Below are 23,050 nucleotides of genomic sequence, written 5' to 3'. Positions count from 1 at the left end.
ATTAAGTTAAAGTACTTTCTAACTTGTAATGTTCGATAATTCTATCACTTTAGGAGATCTCCTTAAACTATAAGACATAAATTATAAGAAAGTTTCATAACTTTTGTGTATCTCTGCAGATACAGTCTCTCGTTTTACTTGCTTTTTATTTTCATTAGCTGTTTATAATTTGAATAATATTCTCAATACTTCCGTAAGGAAAACATCGATTGCTCCCCAAACTCGCCAGATTCTGTTACTAATGGTCTATCCGGAAGAAAAGGGAAGCAATTTTACGTGATCATTTAGAGAATTTGTGACATTCGTTCCAATAAAAGGCAGATCCTTTTCTTGTACAAGATAGGCGCCAATTGAACGTGATGAACCGACATTTTTATTGAGAGGAAATAATGGCAATCTCTAGTAACGTTCGACATGAATGGAGAAATTATACATTCAAATTATAGCTATTTGCCGGAATTTAAACAATCCACGTTAACTTCTCATATTAAAAAAATGCTATCAATTAAAATAAGATTTAAGTTTTCTTATTTTTCGGACATTTTCTTTAACACTTTGTGAACAATTGTTTATAACAAATATTTTTTAATAATCTTACATAATTCTAAGGTACATAATCCTGTTCCTCGAATTTTGATCTTTAAAATGAAAAAAAATTATTCAATTATATTAATTTTGTGCAAAGGTACATTAATTTAAATTATATTGAATGTTCTGGCAGAAATAAAAATCGGAGTATAAGTTAATGCAAGGAGAGAGTAATAGAAACGTAAACAAAGCTTCCAGCGAAAATTAAAGCAACGAAGTGTGAAAGAGACGTTTACGCTTCTTTTATATTTTGTTGTCTCAATTTTCGTCTTTTAGAAGCTTCATTTACGCTTCTGTTACTCTCCTCTTACATTCAACTTACATTTCGATTAAAATTTTTTTAATAAGACAACCGTTGTTTAAAGGCTAAAGCTTCACAAACAAATTTACATTATTCGATATCACTCAACTTATAAATTATATCAAATTTAATATTACCAGAAAATAATGCATCCTACTATATAATAATGCAAAAGTGGAATGTTTATATCGGATAAATAATGTATCTTCTTAAAAAGACCCTGTTCAATAAATACATATAAAATTAACATTATAAAAGTAATATATATATATGTAACATAGAGAAAAATTTATAATTATATAATAAGTATAATGTGTCATAAAAGAAAATTTCGCAAGTTGCCTGTTACAAAAAAATATTTTTCCGCAATATTACTTTGATTAAAACCGCTCGTATTATTTGCATTAGCGATACAGAGCTATTGCGTATTTGATTGGTTGCTTAACGAGTGAGCATTTGTCGAAATGTCATATCGCTGTAAAAGAACCTCTATGTTTACGTAACGTTAAACCAATGTGTGCGACAGTTTGAAATCTGTTTTATGTCTCGAATTTACGTATCGTGTTTCTTCTCTACCGGATTCTATTCGGATAATGAAAATAATTCTCGATAACGCAAATAAAATGGAAAATCATATAATTCTATATTGCATTTTTCGACAAGCCCTCTCGTATCTTGCAAAATGGTTTCATAGCCGACCGATATCCGTTACATCGTGAACTGTCGTTGACAGTTTCTGCACGTGATATTCCCTATCAGAATCAGAAATTGAAATGACGAGATACATTATTTTATTCATTATTCATTATTTTTATTCATAAAAAAATTAAATAACAACAATGAAAGTGAAATAAAGATGTCAAAATCAACACTAAAAGATCTATTAAGACCTATTAATTTAAAAAATAAAAATAACAATCAGAAGAGGACCGTTCGCGCGGCAAACGCGGCAATAATTAAACAAAAATCATGAGTACAACCACATTCGACTACGCAAATAATTTTTTAAATAAATCTGTATTTTGAAAAATCTGTCTCTTATAAATTTATAAAAATTTTTTTAGAAGGAAAGATATTGTGTAATATAGAGCATTTGGAGCGTAGTATCGCAAGAAATATTCGCGCACTGTATTATGATGAATTAAAACGTTTTTATCATCCCTCTCTACGTTATATTATTGATCATAACGGGCCAATCAAGGTGTATTAAACCACTTATAAGAGAAATAAAACGTAATACGATGAAGCTTATAATAGATCCGACCTTTACGAATTTTCATTTTTATGTCTAAGCTCATTCTACAATTGCGTAGTTATAAGTGATTATAATTGTAAAAATTGATCAATCACAATCGAATATAAGAAGAGTATAATCATTTACATACGCTTATGCAATTGTAGAATGGGCTTTACAGGACAATCAAAGATTTACAACTAGGGAAAAGATCGTTAGTTGACAATATTAAACGTGCTGTATTTAATCGCAAAATTATATTTCTATAAAGTTGTATATATTTCAGTATCAAGATTTATAAATGCCTTGCATAAAAGGTATATGCTTCGCACAAATGCATATGTACCTTAATTCGTATTTAGCATATCTGATAATGCTGCCACAATTATTAATTACGTGACAGAATAAATTTCATCACACATAATGTAATTGCAGCGTATTGAATACAATTTTCTTGTGCACCGTATCTCGCAAGAAAATTTTGACGTTCTTATTGAACAGTTTCTTTTTTTTAACAGTAATTAACATACAAAACCACAATTAGTTATCTTCAGACTACCAGTGATTTCCAGCAGTTAACGCATAAAATACTAAGATTAAAAAAATTGTTCTTATGCATAACTGTTAAAAATTGGTATGTATTAAGTCTTTCTTCCTTTTCAGCTATCTTGTATATTTTTGTTGTATATTTAACGGGTTTTATTAAATGGCCAGTTTTCTGAGAACCATTTATCGAATTTTTTAGTATTTTTAGCAAGCCATTTGATATTCTTCGAAACTGTCTCGAGTGTTTTGGCTCGACCGTCTGCACCGGCACCGGCTTCAGGATATTTCTCAAAGAAAGCTTTTATTTCGTCCAGCTTTGTTTGTGTGGCGAAGGAACTTGTAATGGATGGTATAAGATCACCGAGATATCGATCGTTCAACGTGTATCTGTTCACCAAGAATTCCCAGTTCTCGCGTACCCAATCCCACACCAACGATGTACCGTCAGGATTTTTGGAAATCATAATCAAGCATTTCAAGAAATCTTGAGCGCGGACAAATCTTTCGTCAGTTGCTCTGATAATATATCTAAAAACAAGGAGTTAAATTATATTATCTGATTTTAATAAAAAGTATATTTTAAAAATTACGAAGAGTAGATTTATACTAACTCCTTTAAAACATCAATGGATTGTATCCCTGCTAATCCTGCCATTATTTTATTCTTCTCGCCAGGATCAGTCTCGTCTTTAAATCTTTCAAACATAGTACTCCACTCACTTGCATCCGAATGATAGCGCATACCTAATAAAAGATTTTGCGTTCCATTAAAATTTCTTGATACTCAAATAATATACAGGGTGTTTCCAAATTAAATCGCAAAACTTCGGGAGCGTGTAGAGGAGTAAAAAACTAAGAAAAAAAGTCCTATAGACATATGCTCGTTTTTGCTCCGTTTCAGAGAAATCGAAAAAAAATGTTTTTTTTACCTGCAAGATTAAATGGGGACCGTTTTCTAAATTTCTTGGAGAATGAATTTTCTGACTATTTAGAAAACATCCCATTACAACAACGTACTGAAATGTGGTTTCAATTAGATGGATGCCCTGCTCATTACAGCAGAGTCGCTAGAACCTGGTTAGATAGAAAATTCCCACAACGATGGATTGGACGTGGAGGAGCAGTACATTGGGCAACTCGTTCGCCCGACTTAACGCCATTAGATTTCTATGCATGGGGTACTCTGAAGCAAGAAGTTTATTCTTCGCCTATTCAATCAGAGCAACATTTGAGAAATCGTATCGTAGCTGCAGCGAACAGAATATCGCAAGAACAGTGCCTGGCTGCTACAAGAGCCGTGTTTGACAGATGCAATGCTTGTATTGCTGCAAGAGGTGCACATTTCGAACAAAATCTTCATTAAAAAGTTTATAAATAAAATAATTAAAATAATAAATTAAATATATTTTTTTCTTTTTTCGTGATTTCCTGCGAAACAAAGCAAAAAGGAGCATATGTCTATAGGACTTTTTTTCTTAGTTTTTTACTCCTCTACACGCTCCCGAAGTTTTGCCATTTAATTTGGAAACACCCTGTATATAGGGAATGAATCACATTAGATAGACCAACCATAGTAATAAACCAATTCGCGAATATCAGGATGCTGCGGCTTCTCTTCTAACAGCCATTCCTTGAAAAGTTCTCCGGCTCTTTTCAAGCATTCAGATGAACCCATTGCACAGGCTAATTCGATTACCGTCGGTCGCACTCTATTATCAATGTGCGGCACATCTTCTTCAATTGCATCATCGACGGTCCAAGATACATCCTTGTAGATGGTGTCTACCAATATCGAGACGAAAGACTAAAATGGATTATGTAAAAATAATATTTGCAATGGCGTCAGACAATAATTTATAACACTTCGATTGACATTACCTGAAACGTGTTTGCAATAAATGGTTCAGTCGAGGAAGTTAACAGAGTATAAATCGTCATCAGTTTCGACTTTGCAACCGCCCATGGAAGAGAATGATGCTCTTCGGTGAGATACATACTTATATTCAACACAGTATTGTATTCGATCTCACCGGCCTCAGCTAAACTAAACATATCATCCAAAAGATTTGCTCGATCCAACATTGATATTCTCTGTAATAAAAAATATAATAAGTAAACCTCTTCGAAGAAATTAAGAATAATGTATTAATCTGTAAGTAAATCATAGTTTTTATTTATTATAATTTTTGTATTAAATAAAAAATTATGTGATGCTTTTACCGTATGATGAGATCGAAGTAACTTATTGAATGTTTCCCATTCCTCGTTATAATTAACTCGATAGAAGCCAACTTGACCAGCATTTAATTTAAACCACTTCGTACGTTCATCGACCTCGATCACCACTGTAAAGTATAGAATTTTATAATAAGAGAAAATGAGAAAATGATATTAATAATTCATGCAGAGAGGTTGTAAAACCTTCATTTGCATCCTTGTCGAACCATACAAGAGTAGGTACTTCGTTTCTGTTAGTGATATAAACAATAGGTATGGTCCATCGATATCTGTAAGATGTAACGTAATTTTGAAATAAGTTTATCGATTAATATCTCGAGATAAAGTAACTCACTCATAACTTGATTTTGAAGGATCGGATTTGGCATCTTGATCATCTAAAAATCGTTTTTGGATTAATGTATATTTATTTCCAGACTTCTTCACGTTAACAAGAGGAAAGCCTTCTTGTCGTGTCCAAGTATCCATTATAGCTGTTATATTTAATTTGTTTCCAATCGCATCTTGTAAAACCTCAAAGAGATCCGCCGTCTCTGCATTCTCATAGGCATACTTATTCAAATAGGTACTAATTGCACTGAAGAAGATATCAGATCCATAGAAGTTCTCCATCATACGGATTATAGATGCTCCCTAAAATAGACAGTTCGAATAAGTAAATCAGACAATACAAAATTAATAAAAAACTCAAAAATCATTATCAAACAATGTATTACACTCACGTACCTTTTTATAAGATATTCCATCAAAGAATGATGTAATATCGTCTGCATTTTGGACATTATAAACTATAGGATGAGAACTCAACTTTGAATCGGGAACGAACACTTTCTGCATTACTTCAACAGGAAATTCCTCCATCTGAAAACAATATTAAATATTACAGATATATATATATATATATCTTATTTTACACATTTATATCACTGTATAATTAAATTATTTAAAAACTAACATATCCTTGATGTGGTAAAATCGCATCTGAACATTTAGATGCCATGAATGTAGCAAAACCTTCGTTGAGCCATAAATCATTCCACCACTTCATGGTGACTGAAAAAAAGTATGTCTTACATTTTTATTAATCTACAGTTAATTTGTATAAAATATTTACCGAGATTTCCAAACCACATATGCGCCAATTCGTGACAGATTACGTTAATGACATTAATAAATAAAGTTTTATATATATATATATATATAAATGTACACTTGAAAATAAATCTATTGAGATAGTTAAATATGTATAACAAATTTAATTTTATTTCAATCAATTATTCTTTTTTCATAAATTATTTTTGCATATTTACCGAGTTTTGGTAATGGATAATCTATTTTGAATAAGTTTATGTAATATTCGACAGCTTTCACGCCAATATCCAAAGCAAAATCTCTTTTCTCCTTCGACTGCAGTCTTGTAGTATAGACAGTGATCGGAAATTTTCGATCATTTAATCCGTTCGCCATTCTACTTGTGCCAACAAAGTCACTGATAATAAAACAAGCTAGGTACGTGGACATGGGTACAGTTTTTGTGAAAGTCACTGTTGCTAGATCACGTTCCGGTGTATGTAGTTGCGTACTCTAAAGCAAAAATAACTCCTCAATACACTGTTTAACAATTTCAGTTTTTCGAAAAAAGTGACAGTTATTGCAATCAAAAATTATTTGCGTACCTTTATATCCATATTGGATAAGGCACTGTAGCAATCATTCATAGGATGAACTAGTTTTATCGAAAATTCTGCCTTAAAGTTGGGTTCATCGAAACACGGGAAAGCTTGTCTAGCATAAGTTGGCTCGAATTTGGTAGTTGCAATGTACCTATTGATTAAAAAAATATACGGAATATATTATAATCTATTTTACTATATTAATGAATAAAAAATTAATTAAATTTATTATAAAGTTTGTGCAGTTTTTATTTAGTAAAAGAAAAAGTTTATATTACCTGGTTTCGTTAATTTTATCACTCTTATACTGATATTTGCTGTTATAAAATCCAACTATTTTATCCTTGAGGCTTCCATCAAATTCCAGGCTCAAGTTATATAATCCGGATTTGATATCGTTTTCAGTTGTTATCATACAAATTTCATATTTAGTAGGCTTGCTGATGGACGAAATATTAATTTCATAGTCTTCATCTAGTCCATACGTTATTAATTTTACAGATGTGATGTTGAGATCCTTTTGATGAAGAGCTATGGATGTCCTATTGTTGTTTTGTTTGACATCAATGAGAATGGTCACCTTTCCGGAAAATGTACCTTCTTTAAGTTTTGGATGCAAGTAAAGGTCATAATGAATAGGTACGACTTCTTTTGGCAATCTGAAGCTTTCATCAGGATCAGACATTATTGTATATGCTTCTGGTCTATTCGAATCTACAAACAGAATTAATATATTATGTAATAGTTATCTTTAGTTATCTATAAATAATCATTACTTATCACATTGCACGCAGATAAACTTAAAGTCTTTATCTGACAAATATCATGTTCGATTGATCTTACATGTTGATGTAACCAATAAGGGAACAAAATGCCGGTTATTATTCCGCAATGTAGATTGAAAACAAAATTTAGCTACTGTTTGATTTAGCCTAGAAGTTTAAGGAGAACTATAACCAAGTCAGAGTAACGATCCGAATAAAATATTTTTAGAAGGTGATGTGTTATTTTGGATGGTCAGTATTATAGTAAATTAATATTTGCGTTATATTGCAAATATGAAATATTTGCTAAATTTAAATTATATATTACACATTACCGCTGTAAAATATAAAGCATTTTTTAAGCACGAGTTTCTTTCTGATCAGCTGATCATGAAATCGGAGCACTGAGTGGACACTCGCTTTTTGTCAGTTTAAATAGATTTAGCATTCTGTTAATATGGCTATTATATTCATCACATCTTCTAAAATCTCATCTTTTATCTATTTATGTATATATATATGTATTAAGTACTTTAACATGATGATTCTAATTATTTTAAACACCTGACTGATGAAATCGGAGTATTTAGACTGCAATTATGGATAGAAGATTCAATCGGAATTTATTATCTCACATTATCAATAAATAAAGAGGACAAAAACCTGGGTCGAATATGTGACTTATTTATACAATTGTAATTGTATTAGGAAAAATATAAACAATATATATATATATAGTTTAATGCCTATATGCACCGTTCAACTCCTTTGGCTCATATAGGTTTCCTTCCTACCTCTTATTTTAAGTAGTTCATGGACGTATGAATGTTTACATGTGTAATCGATAACCGAACTTTAAATGCATTTCAAATACAACTTTTGATATTTCGAAAATTACCTGTCAAAAAATAATAAGTCTGATAATATGAAGTTCTTTTCAACAGAAGAACTTTACAGTTAAATTGTAATTCTCTTTTAAAAATATAAAAATTTTCTAATAAATTTTTCTATCTGTTAATAATCTTTATTATTATTCTTATAAACATAAATTGTCATATTTTCTTGAAACTGTATTGTAATACAGGCAAATCATTTGCGGATAAAATTTATTATTATTTTTTGAAGAAGTATAAAAAATCTATCTTCAGTAATATGTGAGTGACTCGTATATTTTCCAAAAAAAGACCAACAAATTTTAAAATACTGGAAGATGCTATTTTGCTGTGCCAGTGTACTCAGGAGAACATCATCTACAAAGGCACTTTTAAATCTACCGCCAAGTAATCACGAGACTCGTGTGAGACAGAAGGCCTGTTCTTTTTGGCTGAACTTTTGCACCAGTTCGTCTTTCTTCCTCTTCTTTCTTCCTGAAGAGAAAAGGAAGAAAGATGAACTGGTGCAAAAGTTCAGCCAAAAAGAACAGGCCTTATGTTACTTTGCCGGTTGCGTTGACAAAGGTGATAACTCATTGATAAGCTTTCGTTAAATGAACTATAAGTGTACTTGTATTTTGCGAACAGTTTTGTCTTTTTCTTACGGAACAATTTCTTTTTTCAGAAACTTGTGGATCTGAGACGTAGTTAATATGCACGACATTAAAACGAGAGCAATTTTTGATCGTAGAAACTGTACACTTTATCACTGATAACAGTTGAATTTTTTGAATCCTCACCGTGTCGACTGTAGCTCGTTGCCTCGACAGTATGGTCCAGCAAAACGACTAATATTGCCAGACAGGTGCAAATTAAACTCAAGATAAAGCAAGCACCGCAGGTAAAACAGAGGAGAGCGGAAACGGTGTTGTTACTACAAAGTGGCTTCGATATCGTTACTGGTGTTGCATTGAGACGAAGCGCGCCGCCTTTCGGTCGGCTTTCGACTTTGTTGTTGCCCATTATTGGGATAAAACAAAAGAAAACCGAATAATTTAATTTAATATCCTTTAGAAGAGGATTTTCCTTACGCGAGACGTAAAGAAGATGATCAAAAATCCCTGTAAAGAAAAAAAAATCGATAATTATAAAATTAACGTCGAATAACTATTCGAGATATAAACAATAAACAATAAATGTAAATTTTTATATTTTTTAAAATGGATGAAAAACAAATTGAAAATGCGTGTAAATAGTTTTTTATTTAAATTACAATCTTTTCCAAACAAACATTTGAAATTCAACGATTAGAAGAAAGTGAGGGGAATTATATGCTATGGAGTAGTTTTTGAAGTTGAATTCGATATATAAGCGTATAAATTCAAACTATAAATATTCTTTTATCGATATATAATCCATTTTCACATTGAACAATTCTTCATTTGATAATGTTGTATTTGATAAAACGTAAAAACAGTAAAAGCAAAAAAATTTCGTCGTCTAATTGTGCGTATAGATTGGGTAATTGTGCGCAAAGCAAAAAAATTGTAGGAAATAAATAAAATAAATGTTTTATGGAATATTGATAATGAGAAAATAACAAAATATATTTATTAAATCAATATATTAGTTAATACAAAATTAATACAAAATTTGAAAAAATAATTAAAAAATTGGAAAAATTAAATTGTAACTGAGTCTTACAATTAGTCCAATTTATATTTACGAAGCATCTGAAATAACACAAAGAAAAAACGAAAAAAAAAACAATGCTATAGTCATACAGCATATGCAAGACGGGTAACTGCGTATATTTCAAAATGTATTTGCCAAACTGACTCGATAAGAAACACGATTACTCAAAAACTTTTTAATTTAGTTCAATAAATAATAGCTCAAAAGACACACATAATAACATACTTTACGGTAATATAAACTATAATAAGACTTACCGTCTTATGTTCTGATGTCAAAATTATTCTCAAAATATACAATTTTACTTTTTCTCTCTTTGACTATTAATTACACTTTTAAATAATATAACTTATGGTTGTATCTACCTCTAGCCTAAAAATTTCCCCGCGGTAGTATCTCCATCTATCGAGAAAGTGTCAAACCAGAATGCGCACAATTAATCACTGCGCATAATTACTCCACTTTCCCTATTTATAGCGAGTTGGGCCATTCTGTAATTGTAAAAATAACAATAAAACTATTCGATTAGATATTTTTCCGACATACATGATTGGTAAACATGTATAACACTATTCAATAATCAAATTTTCTTCAAAATGTTATAGTATATATACATATTCCGAAGATTTTTTTGTAATGATGCCATCATTAGAATTTGTGTATCAGGATTTTTAATATAGTGAAGACCAAAAATCATCCCATTATATTTCAATTTAATAAAAAATTAAAACTTCTGACGATAGCATCATATTTAGCGTAAATAAATCTTTCTAGTACGTATAATACATGCCACGACACTTCAAAGAGAAAAAAAGTCTTTTTTATTAAACTTGTGAAATTTATACAGAAATTTAAAATTCAAATAATTTAACTTAATGAAAATAAGTCGTACAATCATAAACTAAAATTCATTTGAAAATTCTTGAATTGTATTTTATATGCTGTAGACTTTATTTAAAAACAAGGTTTTGTTATGCCGTTATAAAAATGTTGAAAATGGTTACAAATATTTCATCTCCATTTACTCAATATCCTGATATGCTATAAAAATTCTGCTAACATCGCGAAAAAATCTTCGGGGAATGTATTAGGTATATGTAATGGCATTTCAAAAAGAAAAAAGTGACTTTTTGTCGAACAGTGTAATTGATCAAAATGGGTCTTTGTGCTCCAATTTTATGTGACGCAGAGAGCATCTATATGAGCTTAATGTGGGCAATAAATGACGATACAAACTCTCTTGGTGACTTGTTAGAAATAAATTATTGCAGTTAGGAAGAGGCATGCGCCACAGTCCACTGCACTCGATATATGAGATAAATTAATGCGTGGCGCACTATCTATAGAATGCACACGTGTTCTGTCGCGCATGCAAACTTCGATTGAAATATGATTCGTTGCGTCATTTCTTCATAAGACTGTTACGAATTAATTATTGAAAAATTTGAATTACTTTCTTATGCAAATAATAAATGTACAATTTTATTAAAAAATATATTATTATTAAATAAAGCAGTATTCTCTTACTGTGTTTCAAATTTTTATTCGACCGAAGAGATTAAATAGATAATGTGTGTGTCGCACTATTCTAGTTCAGGACAAATCGTATTTCGAAGTAATAACGTCTAAAGGTACCTTTTCATGCAGCTTACAGTATAAATAAAACTACGAAGTAGTATGATAAAACTCACCTTGCTCGTTCGTACTTTTTAGAACACGTGACTTTCGTCCTCGGATTAATTCATCGGTACGTTACCCGCATATCGAGTAACAAGCTAATTATTATACGAAACAAAAATGAGAATATGCGATCCCTCGTAGAGTTTTTATAGCAAATGTTCTTATCTCTGTGTATCTGGAAAATTTCCATGCTACATTAAATTTTCTAGTCTATCCGATTGACAACGATCTTGTATTGCTTTAACATTTCTATCAACTCTCTCTTTTTTTGTTTCTCGATTTCACGTCACTTTCAATGAAGTCAAGGTGATCACAATATGCGTTGGTATCGTAGAAATTATAACAGAATTCTGAAAAGTAATACATTACAGTTGTAGTTATTTAAAAAGTAACGATTTAGTTTCCAGTTACTTTTCTATTAATTTTTTGCATTGCTACTTTAAATGCAAGAATCTTATATATGCATTTCTAGAATTACTAAATTATTTTATTTAAATATTATACTAAACATTCGGTTGTATGCTGTAATGATAAATTCAGAAAAAAATGTTTGAATGATTGTAAAAATTTCTTATTTGTTCATTTAAAATATTGCTGTCAAAAATATTCAAAAATATTCAAAATAGTTATAAAATTTCTTATCCACTCATTTCAAAAATTGCTGTCACAATTCTCTCACTGTAATAATTAAAGCAGTTTCTTTTTGTCTAAAAATAAATCACAAAGATACAAATTACTAGAAAAAAAACAATTTTATTAATTAATAATATTTTCCAGAAAATATTCACTCGCTCATTACAATAATGCGATGCGATTTATTACAAATACTTCTGAGAATTCTTTCAACTTTAACGATTTTATATTTTCACATATTCTTATTTAAAAAGAAAAGTACAGGAAAATAGAATTTTATTTCTTAGAATTCTATTCTCTCAATATTAATTATTATTTATTATTTGAAAATTATAAATATAATTGTTTCATTACACAAATTCACACATACTTTGTATATATTTGCTTCCCATAAGCTCTTTCGTTACACAGTAAATTAAAATACAAGAAACACTACGCGAAGTACAAGAAATACAATAAGAAGTACTTAAACACAACGCTAAGGAGACTTATAAATTAAACATCTAGTGGAACTGTATCTTAGTTAAAGATCTATCATTCAATTTCACTTCTCGATCTCCTTCTCGCTCGATCATTCGAGAGAAACTGCGCGTTTAAGTGCCGTTGGTGACAGTATGGCAAGAGCCGATTCTCTAACGAAAATCGTTCTTAATTGGATATTACACAATGTCGGTGACAGCCGACTTGCATTCAAATTCGCTAGCAAAATTGACTTGAATTAACCGTCGCGTACACACACGTTCATTAACATCCGTCGAAATTGATATAATTAACGACTCCCACCCCTCTAGCTAGTCACGAGGTGAAGCTAATAATTAGAGCGTATTCATATCGTATTTTTGAAAGTACAATTAGGAACGCTTGATTCATTCATACTGTTGCATTATAAGATTAATTTATATGTGTGAATGATTTCATGTACAATTAAAATATTTTTTAAATTTTTTCATTGTATAATAATTCCTAATAATATTTTTTATAATATTTTTTAATATTATAAAATATGTTTATATAAAGTAGAAATATGCAAAGTAAATGTATGTAAAGCAACAACGTATGATATTCTTGAAGTTGGACATCATTCTTGAATTTTTATGATCTGTACATTAAAAATATAATTTAATTTAGGCATCAAGTTCTGCGGTTGGCTCTTATATACCCTGTATCTTTATTTATTTTAAATTTATAATGTCATACTTATTATCGAAGTTTAGTTTATTTTAAATTTAGTAAATTTTAAAGTCACAATATTTCCAAAATATTTTAATCTTGAAACTATTATATAAGCAATAGACAACTAATAATTTTTGTTATAAAACTTATTCAAATATTAAGATTGATATTTAATTCTTTAAAAATAAACATGTTTAAAAAAATGTATCATCCTTCTTTACAATATTTTATTAATCACTGGCTATTTGAAAAATGCGATTTGTGTGTGTGTGTGTGTGTGTGTGTGTGTGTGTGTGTGTGTGTGTGTGTGATTTTGTAATAGATTCAACACATTCACGAATTTTCATATATCTTATGAGACAAAAAATCTACATTTGAAGATAATAGTTACTAGTGTTAACAAAATGTGATAGATATAATAAAAATTGCCTTCTTATTTAGGATACCTGGCAACCATTACCACAAAAATTGTGTGACTAAATCAAAAGATTTGATTACAATGTGATTTTGATATATTGAATATTTTCCTTAACCATATTTTGTAAGAATGATGTTCTTCTTCGTAACAACTGTTCGTAGTAACATACAAAATCACAATTAATTATCTTCAAACTACTGGTAATACTTTCAACAGTTAAGGAATATGATACCAAGATTTAAGAAAACTTTGCTTTTAAATATAATTATTAAAAATCGATGTATGTTAAGTCTTTCATCTTTTTCAGCGGTCTTGTATATCGACATACTGTGTTGGTACATTTAATAGGACTTATTAAGCACCCAGTTTTTTGAGAACCATTTATCAAGTTTTTTAACATTTTTAGCGTGCCATTTGATATTTTTTGAGACTATCTCGAGAGTTTTGGCTCGATTAGCAGCACCGGCACCAGCTTCAGGATATTTCTTGAAGAAGGCTTTTATCTCATCTAGTCTACTTTGTGTAGCGAAGGAACGCGTAATGGATGGTATAAGTCGACCAAGATATGGATCGTTCAGAGTGTACCTATTCACCAAAAATTTCCAGTTCTCGCGTACCCAGTTCCACACCAATGATGTTCCATTGGGATTTCTGGAAATCATAGTCAAGCATCTCAAGAAATCTTGAGTACGGACATATTTCTCATTAGTTGCTCTGGTAATGTACCTAAAAAAGAATAGAAATTATTACTTAATTTTGATTAAGAAATATGTTTTAAAAATTGTCAATTTAATAGATTTAATACTAACTCTTTTAAAACTTTAGTGGATTTTATGCCTGATAATCCTATCATTATTTTATTTTTCTCATTAGGATCAGTCTCGTTTTTAAATTTTTCGAACATGACGTTCCACTTGTTCTTATCTGAATGATAACGCATACCTAATGAAAGATTTTACATTCCATTAGAACTTTTCGATAATCGAATGATTTCGGGAAATGGATGATTACGTTAGATAGACCAACCATAGTAATAAACCAATTCGCGAATATCAGGACGCTGCGGCTTCTTTTCTATCAGCCATTCCTTAGAAAACTCTCCGACTCTTTTTAGGCATTCAGGTGAACCCATTGCACAGGCCAATTCGATTACCGTAGATCGCAGTATTCTGTTCATGTGTGTTAACGGCACATCCTTAGTTGTGTGTGTCTTATCGAGCCAAGCTACATTATTCTTGTAGACGGCGTCTACCAATCTCAATATGAAAGACTAAAAATGTATCATGTACATGAAAAAATAATATTCATAACGGCATTGAAAAGTAATTTGTAACAATATGATTAATATATTACCTGAAACTTGTCCGCAATATACGGTTTAGATGAAGAAGCTAACAGAGTATGCATTGTCATCAATTTCGATTTCGCAACCATCCATGGAAGAGCATGATTTTCCTTGATGAGATATACACTTATATCCATTACAGTGTCATATTCGATCTCACCAGCATCAGCTAAACTAAACATGTCGCCCAAAAGATTCGCTCGATCCAATGGGGATATTTTCTGCAATAAAAAAAAAGTAGGTGTAAGTAAACTTTCAAAGAGATTATTAATTAGAAAGCGAGAATAACGTATTAATCTATAAAGTAATAATTTTTTGTTTATAATTTGCATAATCGGAAAAATTGCGTAATTTTACCGTATGGTAAGAACGAAACAACTCCTTGAAAGTTTTCCATTCCTTTTTGTAATTAACTTGATAAAAACCAATTTGACCTGCATTTAATTTAATCCATTTGGTATGTCTATCGACCTGAATCACCACTGTAAAATTTTACAATAAGAAGAAGAATCAAATAGCGTGGAAACAATTCGTACAAAAAGATTATAAATTACAAAATCTAACATTTATTCGCATTCCTGTCGAACCATACAAGAGTGGGTTTCTTGTTTCTGTTAGTGATATAAGTAATGGGTACGGTCCATCGATATCTGTAAGATGTAACATAATTTGAAATAAATTTGCCAATTACAGTAGATAAAATAATTCGAGATAAAGCAACTCACCTGTAATTGGATTCTGAAGGATTGAATTTGGCATCTTGATCGTCCAAAAATCGTTTCTGAGTTAATATAAATTTGTTTTCAGACTTTTCCAAGTTAATAACGGGAAAGCCTTCTTGTCGCGTCCAAGTGTCCATTACAGCTGTTACATTTAATTTGTTTCCAACTGCATCTTGCAAAACCTCGAAGAGATCCCCCGTCTCTGCATTCTTATAGGCATACTTATTCAAATAGGTACTAATTGCACCGAAGAAGACATCAGATCCAAAGAAATTTTCCATCATGCGGATTATAGATGATCCCTAAAATAGACAGCAGTTTGAGTAAATAAATGAGATAAAAAATTAGTAAACAGTATAAAAACTACTATATCAAAGTATTAGATTCGCATACCTTTTGATAAGATACGTCATCAAAGAATGATGCAATATCAGCTGTATTTTGGACATTATCAACGATAGGATGAGAGCTTAATTTTGAATCAGTAACAAACACATTCTGCATTACTTCAATAGGAAATTCCTCCATCTGAAAATAATATTTATATATTATTGATATATCTTCTATATTATGTATATATTGATATATCTTCATATATTAAATTGTTATATCAATGTATGATTATATCATTTTTGAGAAACTAACATATCCCTGGTTTGGTACAATCGCGTCTGCACATTTAGAAGCCATAAATGTAGCGAAACCTTCATTGAGCCATAAATCATTCCACCAGTTCATAGTAACTGAAAAAAAAAAGAAGCTTATGTTTTCATTAATCCACATTTAATTGAGATATGATATATTTACCGAGATTTCCAAACCACATGTGTGCTAGTTCATGACAGATTACGATAATTACTGCGCGCTTATCATAAATGGAGTTACTACGGTCATCATAAATCAACCTTGTTTCTCTGTAAGTCACTATGCCCCAATTTTCCATAGCGCCAAATTTAAAATCGGGAATTCCAACCATATCTGCATAATAGATAAAGTTTTGTATATACATATATTTCCGAATTTAATAAATCTACGAGATCTTTAAATGTATATAACAAATTTATTTGTATTTTAATTAATAAATCTTTTTTTGTAATCTATTGTTGCATATTTACCGAGTTTTGGTAATGGATAATCTATTTTGAATAAGTTTATGAAATATTCGATAGCTTTTACACCAATATCCACTGCAAAATCTCTTTTCTCCTTCGATTGAAGTCTTGTGGTATAAACACTAACCGGAAATTCTCGCCCATTTAAGCCCTTTGCCATTTTACTTGTGCCGATAAAGTCGCTAATAACAAAAGCAACTAGGTACGTGGACATACGTACACTTTTTGCAAAGGTCACTGTTGCTAGATTACGTTTCGGTGTATGTACCTGCGTTCTCTGAAACAAAAAAAATAACTCCTCAATAAACTGTTTAATAGTTTAATAGGTTTTCGGAAGAAATGACAATTAATGCCTCCAAAAATTATTCGTCTACCTTTACATTCATATTGGACAAAGCATGATAGCCATTATCCATAGGATAAACCAGTTTTATCGAAAATTTTGCCTTCAAATGGGGTTCATCGAAGCACGGAAAAGCTTGTCTAGCATAAGTTGGTTCGAACTGGGTAGTCCCAATGTACCTGTTGATTAAAAAAGATACATTATATATTTTATCACATCGCGAAATTAAAAACGAATGTAAATTAAATTTATCACAAAATTTGTACATTATTTGTAAAATGATAAATTTATATTACCTGGTTTTATTAATTTTACCACTCGTATACTGATATGTGCTGGAATAAAATCCGTCCATTTTGTCTTTTAGACTTCCGTCAAATTCTAAACTCAAGTGATATAATCCGGATTTAATCTCGTTTTCAGTTAATATCGTAAAAATCTCATATTTGGAAGGTTTATTGATGCAAGAGATGTTAATTTCATAGTTTTTATCTAAATCGTACATCATTAATTTTGCAGATTTGACATTGAGACTCTTTTGATGAAGAGCTATGAATCTCTTGTTGTAATCCTGTTTGACATTAATGAGAATGGTCACCTTTCCGGAAAATGTACCCTCTTTAAGCTTCGGATGTAAGTAAATATTATAATGGAGAGGTATGACTTTTTTTGGTAATATAAAACTTTCATTGGAATCAAACGATGTTGTATATGCCTCTGATCTATTCGAATCTGCAAACAGAATTATTATCTCTAATTAATAATTATCTATAAATAATAGTCGTAAATTGCTCGGATAAATACCTAGAAAATAGTCCGTATTCATAGTCAGATCTTGTACTTAAGGCTTCCTTAAATTTATCTTGAGATGCTCAGTAGCCAATGAAATAATTCGTGGAGCATCTGAAGATAAATTTAAGGAAGCTTTAAATATAAGACCTGACTATGAATACGGGCTATAGTTTTTATTTGATTAAGATTATATTTGATTAATTTTATATATATGCTGATGTAATCAATAAGGAAATAAAAGGCCGGATGTTATTCTACAATAAATTAAAAGCAAAATTTAGTTACCGATTGAGCCAAAAGGGAACTCAATATAAAATATTTTTAGAAAGAGAGAGAGAGAGAGAGAGAGAAATAGAGAGAGAGAGAGAGGGAGAGAGAGAAAAAGAGGTTCGTCATTATTAGGACTTGATTGTGTTTAAAATAAACTTTTTTTTAAATGTATGTTTTAAAATAAAAAAAGTATAAGAGAGAGAGAGAGAGTTATTTAGTATTTATTATTTTAAATAACTTCTGACTTATTTAATATTTTAAATAAGTTTTTAGAACGTATTTTATATTTTTTATTTTAAATAAATTATATCAGCCAAGGATAGATCGTATTTAAAACAAATTTTTTAAAATATATAGCTTTAAAAAAATAAGAGTTATTTAGTATTTATTATTTTAAATAACTTATTCTAATCTATTTCTTATCAGATATTTTAAGTACGTTTTCTGAATATTTTACGTTTTTCTGTTTTAAATAAGCCGTATCAGTTTTTTTATCGCTTCCTGCAAGTTTATATTTTAAATGAGTTTCTGCACTTCATTTTATATTTTTCATTTTAAATAAATTGTAACAGTTATTTTACTGAACCTTGATCGTTATGGATGTGTGAAATAATATTTTTATTAAGATGCAAATATAAAATATTTGTTTAATTTAAATCATTATAAATTATTAAATTAATTATTATAAACTAAATTATTGTAACTAGATCGCTGTAAAATGTAGATCTCTAATTTTATTCCGTTTTTCGAAGATACGTGTAAATGTAAAACGTTTATCCGTTTATATTCGCTTTCAAAAAAACGTTTACTTGAAGGTAAACGTTTACACGTTTAATTAGCATATCCGTTTATAAAAGAATTTTTCCGAATATACGTGTTTTATTATACATTTAAACGAAAATACATTTACATGTATATTTAACATATCCATCTATGAAAAACATCTTTTCGAATATTTTAACGTTTTTTAATAAAATTAAAAATCGAATTTTTTGCATTTTCTCAATTCGTCACACTCCTTAATAAAGGGATAAACGTTTATATAAAAAAAGTGAAAATATTCAGAAAAACGATTCTAATAAACGGATATGCTAATTATAGTGTAAATGTGTTTTCGTTTAAACGTATAATAGCGAGCCCCAGTAAAATGTGGTTCATTTTTCGTATAGTTAATTACACGTATATTTGGAAAAACGTTTCTAATAAACGGATATACTAATTATACGTGTAAACGTATTTTCGTTTAAACGTATAATAGCGAGCCCCAGTAAAATGTGGTTCATTTTTCGCGCACAAGTTTTTCCCCGATCAGCTGATCAGCAAATTAGAACATGATTTCGATTGAACATGAGTTCGCTTTGAGTCGATTTGAACAGTTCGTAGGTGTGTGAACGTGTCGCGTATTTAATCGATAATTATACTTCAAGTTTTAAAAATAACTTTTGATATATTGAAAATAATTTTGTTAAATAATAAGTCTGATAACAATAAAGTTCACTTTTTCTCTTCGATAGAAGAACTGTATCCAGTAATAGATCGTATCTAATTGTTTCTAGTAAAATCTAATCATAATTTTATTTTTCATTAAAATATTAATAAATTTCTCAATAAATTCTTTTAAATATTCTTTACCCGCAACATTAACTAATTAGCTAATTACCAGCCAAACTTAAATAATATTCTTAGGAGAGAGAATAGACATAATTTGTTCCATTTTCTTAATTATATTGAATGCAGGTAAATTATTCGGATAAGAATTATTATTATTATTGTAAAAAAGTGTAAAAAATGTTTCGTCATAGAGTGAAGTAATTTTTGTTTATTTTCGAAAAAAAAGAGGCTCCAACTAGTCGTAAAATATAGAAAGATGCTATTTCACTGTGTTATTTCACCATACTGAAGAGAACTGCTAGAATTTACAAAAAATTTTTAAATCTACCGCCAAGAAATCATGACACTCATATGAGATACCCAAGAAGCTTGTCATGTTGCCGGTTGCGTTGACTAAGGCCCAGTTCCACAACTCATGGTTAACTCTTAACCGAGGTTTAACTTATTCATTGTTTCTTTCTAATTTTAGAATTGAAAAGAGATGAGAAACAAATTGAATCTCGGTTAAGAGTTAATCGTGAGTTGTGAAACTGGCCCTAAGTGTAAACATGTTGAATATTAAATTTTCGTTAAACGCGCTAAATGCCGATTTATATTTTAAAGCGATTTTGTAATTTTTTTTGCAGAATAATCTTTTTTTTTTTTTCAAAAACTTATGGATCTACGACATAATTAGTAAGCATGACATATTATTAATACAGGAGCAATTTTTGAGAAACTCCACTTTGAGACTGACAATTGAATTTTTATGCTCTTACCATGTTGATCGTAGCTTGCTGCCTCGACGACAGTTTGATCTAGTAGAACGATTAATGTTGCCAGATAGATGCAAATTAAACTCAGGATAAAGCAGACGCTGCAGGAATTGTTACGACAAAGTGACTCCGATTTCGTTGCTGATGCTACATCGAGGCGAGGTGCGCCGCCTTTCGGTCGGTTTTCGACTTTGATGTTGCCCATTATTGAGATGCATACAATGAGGGAAATTTAATTTACTACGCGTAATTTAATTTACTACCCTTTGTAAATTCTCAAATATTTTACGCAAAACGTAAAGAAGATTATTGAACACCTGTAAGGAGAAAAATCGATAAATTGCAATGTCAACAACACTTGTCGATAACTATTCGAAATGTGAAAAATAGATGTAGTTTTTAGACTTTTTAAATGTAAGTCTCAAAAATAAATGACAATATGTGTAATTTCTTTTTTTTAATCACAGCTTCGAAACGAAATATTTTTAGTTCAGTGCAAGATTATTTATTACGGGTTAGGAGACTATTCTGTATACTTCGTTATTTCTTCAATTTTAAATAAAATCTCATTCGCTCTATAATTTTAAAAACAACAATACAATTAGCCGATTGAATATTCTTTTGACACGCATAACTGTTAAATATGTGCGATTAATCAACAGTTGCTTCAATTTTACATGATATAAACAGCATCTATATCAGTTTAATATGCAATAAATGCACGACAAATTCTCTCGATGACTTTTTTGAAATTAACTATTAAAGTTAGAAAATGCTCTGCGTCACACTATAGTCTACTGTGAAGTAGCGAATAAGGCCTTGGTACGCTATCTCGTTTACGCTTTCTAGGATATGTGACTTTTGTCTTCGAATTATTTCATCGGCACGATTACTTTATTTACGCATATCACAACAAGTTGTTCAATTCAATCACAGTACAAAACCTAATTGTGAGGATATGTAATTGTCGTATTGTTTTTATAACAGACGTTCTTATCTCTCTCTGTACGAAAAATTTCCGTTTTACACAAAATTTCTCAATCTATTTGATTAACAAGAGTCAATTACTTTTGACACCTGTATCAACTGTATTATTCTTGCGGGTTATTTCTAATTAAATCGATGTAATCATAATTTAATGCGATGATACCGCAAAATTTTAATTAGACTGATGATAGCATTATGAGATATAAGAAATATTTTTTGGGGGAAACGATAAAAAATACTTGATACTCGTATATAGTATATTCATTGATATATATTGTGTTTATGCGCATTTGATGTAACGATTTAATTTTTCTTCTAATTAGCATATTTTATAATTCAGGAAGTTATTCTACAATTATTTGCATTTTTTAAAAATGTTTGCAAAAAATGTTCAAATGATTGCAAGTCTAATTCTTATCTGTTCTTTTCCAAAATTATCATCAGAATTATCACTAATTGATGTAATTTTCCTTTCTTAGAAATAAATTATAAAGAAGATATAAATCACAAGAAGAAACACAATTTTATTAATTAATAATGTTTTTTAGAAAATATTCATTCGCTCTTTACACAGTAATTCGATCATATTGTAATAATGCGGAAATCTATTACAGATTTCCCTGAATCATTCTTGACGATTTTATTATCACTAATATTCCTATTTGAGAACAAAAATGCAGGAAAATATTTAGAATTCTACATGGAAAGAAAAGATTGGTTGCTGCAGCAATTTAGATGGTAAAATACTGTGCCATATCCAGCCAATTTTTTCTTCTAGTGTATACTCTCTCATTTTTCTTCAAAAATTATAGATATAATCATTTTTCACACATATTCATATAATTTTCATGTATTCGCTATTCACGAACTCTTCCGCTACATAATAAACTGAAATGCAAAGAATATTATGCGAAGAAGATACAAAAAACGTATACGACAATAAGTTCTAAAACACAATGCAAAGGAAACTAAATTAAAAGTCGTATAATAGAAGCATCTTTTAATTGAAAACCTATTATTCAGTTTCACTTCTTAATCTTCTCCTCGCTCTATTATTCGGAAGAAACTGCTTGTTTAAATTGGCGGCGATATACAAAAGAATTTTCTAATAAAACTTGTTCCTAATTGAATGTGACACGATGTCGACGACTTGCATTTAAATTCACGAGTAAAATTGGCTTGAATTAATCATCATGTACGCACGCGTTCATTTATCTGCTGAAATTGATGTAATTAACGGTCACCGGCCACGAGGCGAGGTTAATAAATGGAGCGCTCCTACACCATATTTTCGAAAG

General features: G+C 30.0%; 1 protein-coding gene across 1 annotated transcript; it reads right to left on the bottom strand.

Moving 5' to 3' along the window:
- Nucleotides 1-1,930: 1,930 nt before the first annotated feature.
- LOC108723409 (uncharacterized) lies at nucleotides 1,931-21,040 on the bottom strand. The gene is given in 29 exon segments (XM_018449166.1): nucleotides 1,931-3,197; nucleotides 3,281-3,413; nucleotides 4,239-4,473; nucleotides 4,548-4,760; nucleotides 4,890-5,014; nucleotides 5,091-5,176; nucleotides 5,242-5,540; nucleotides 5,634-5,768; nucleotides 5,863-5,960; nucleotides 6,218-6,491; nucleotides 6,584-6,731; nucleotides 6,859-7,294; nucleotides 9,017-9,293; nucleotides 9,296-9,337; nucleotides 12,399-12,430; nucleotides 14,279-14,541; nucleotides 14,625-14,757; nucleotides 14,842-15,085; nucleotides 15,169-15,381; nucleotides 15,518-15,642; nucleotides 15,725-15,810; nucleotides 15,886-16,184; nucleotides 16,276-16,410; nucleotides 16,528-16,625; nucleotides 16,690-16,860; nucleotides 16,998-17,271; nucleotides 17,369-17,516; nucleotides 17,634-18,069; nucleotides 20,769-21,040. Coding segments are annotated over 29 exon segments (5,745 nt in total). The 5' UTR covers nucleotides 20,971-21,040; the 3' UTR covers nucleotides 1,931-2,812.
- Nucleotides 21,041-23,050: the final 2,010 nt, after the last annotated feature.

Source organism: Mycetomoellerius zeteki, unplaced genomic scaffold (genome assembly GCF_001594055.1).
Source record: "Mycetomoellerius zeteki isolate Tzet28-1 unplaced genomic scaffold, Tzet1.0 scaffold232, whole genome shotgun sequence".
Classification (NCBI taxonomy): domain Eukaryota; kingdom Metazoa; phylum Arthropoda; class Insecta; order Hymenoptera; family Formicidae; genus Mycetomoellerius; species Mycetomoellerius zeteki.
Note: the sequence above shows the minus strand (reverse complement) of the source record. Positions and strands in the feature narration are given on the sequence as shown.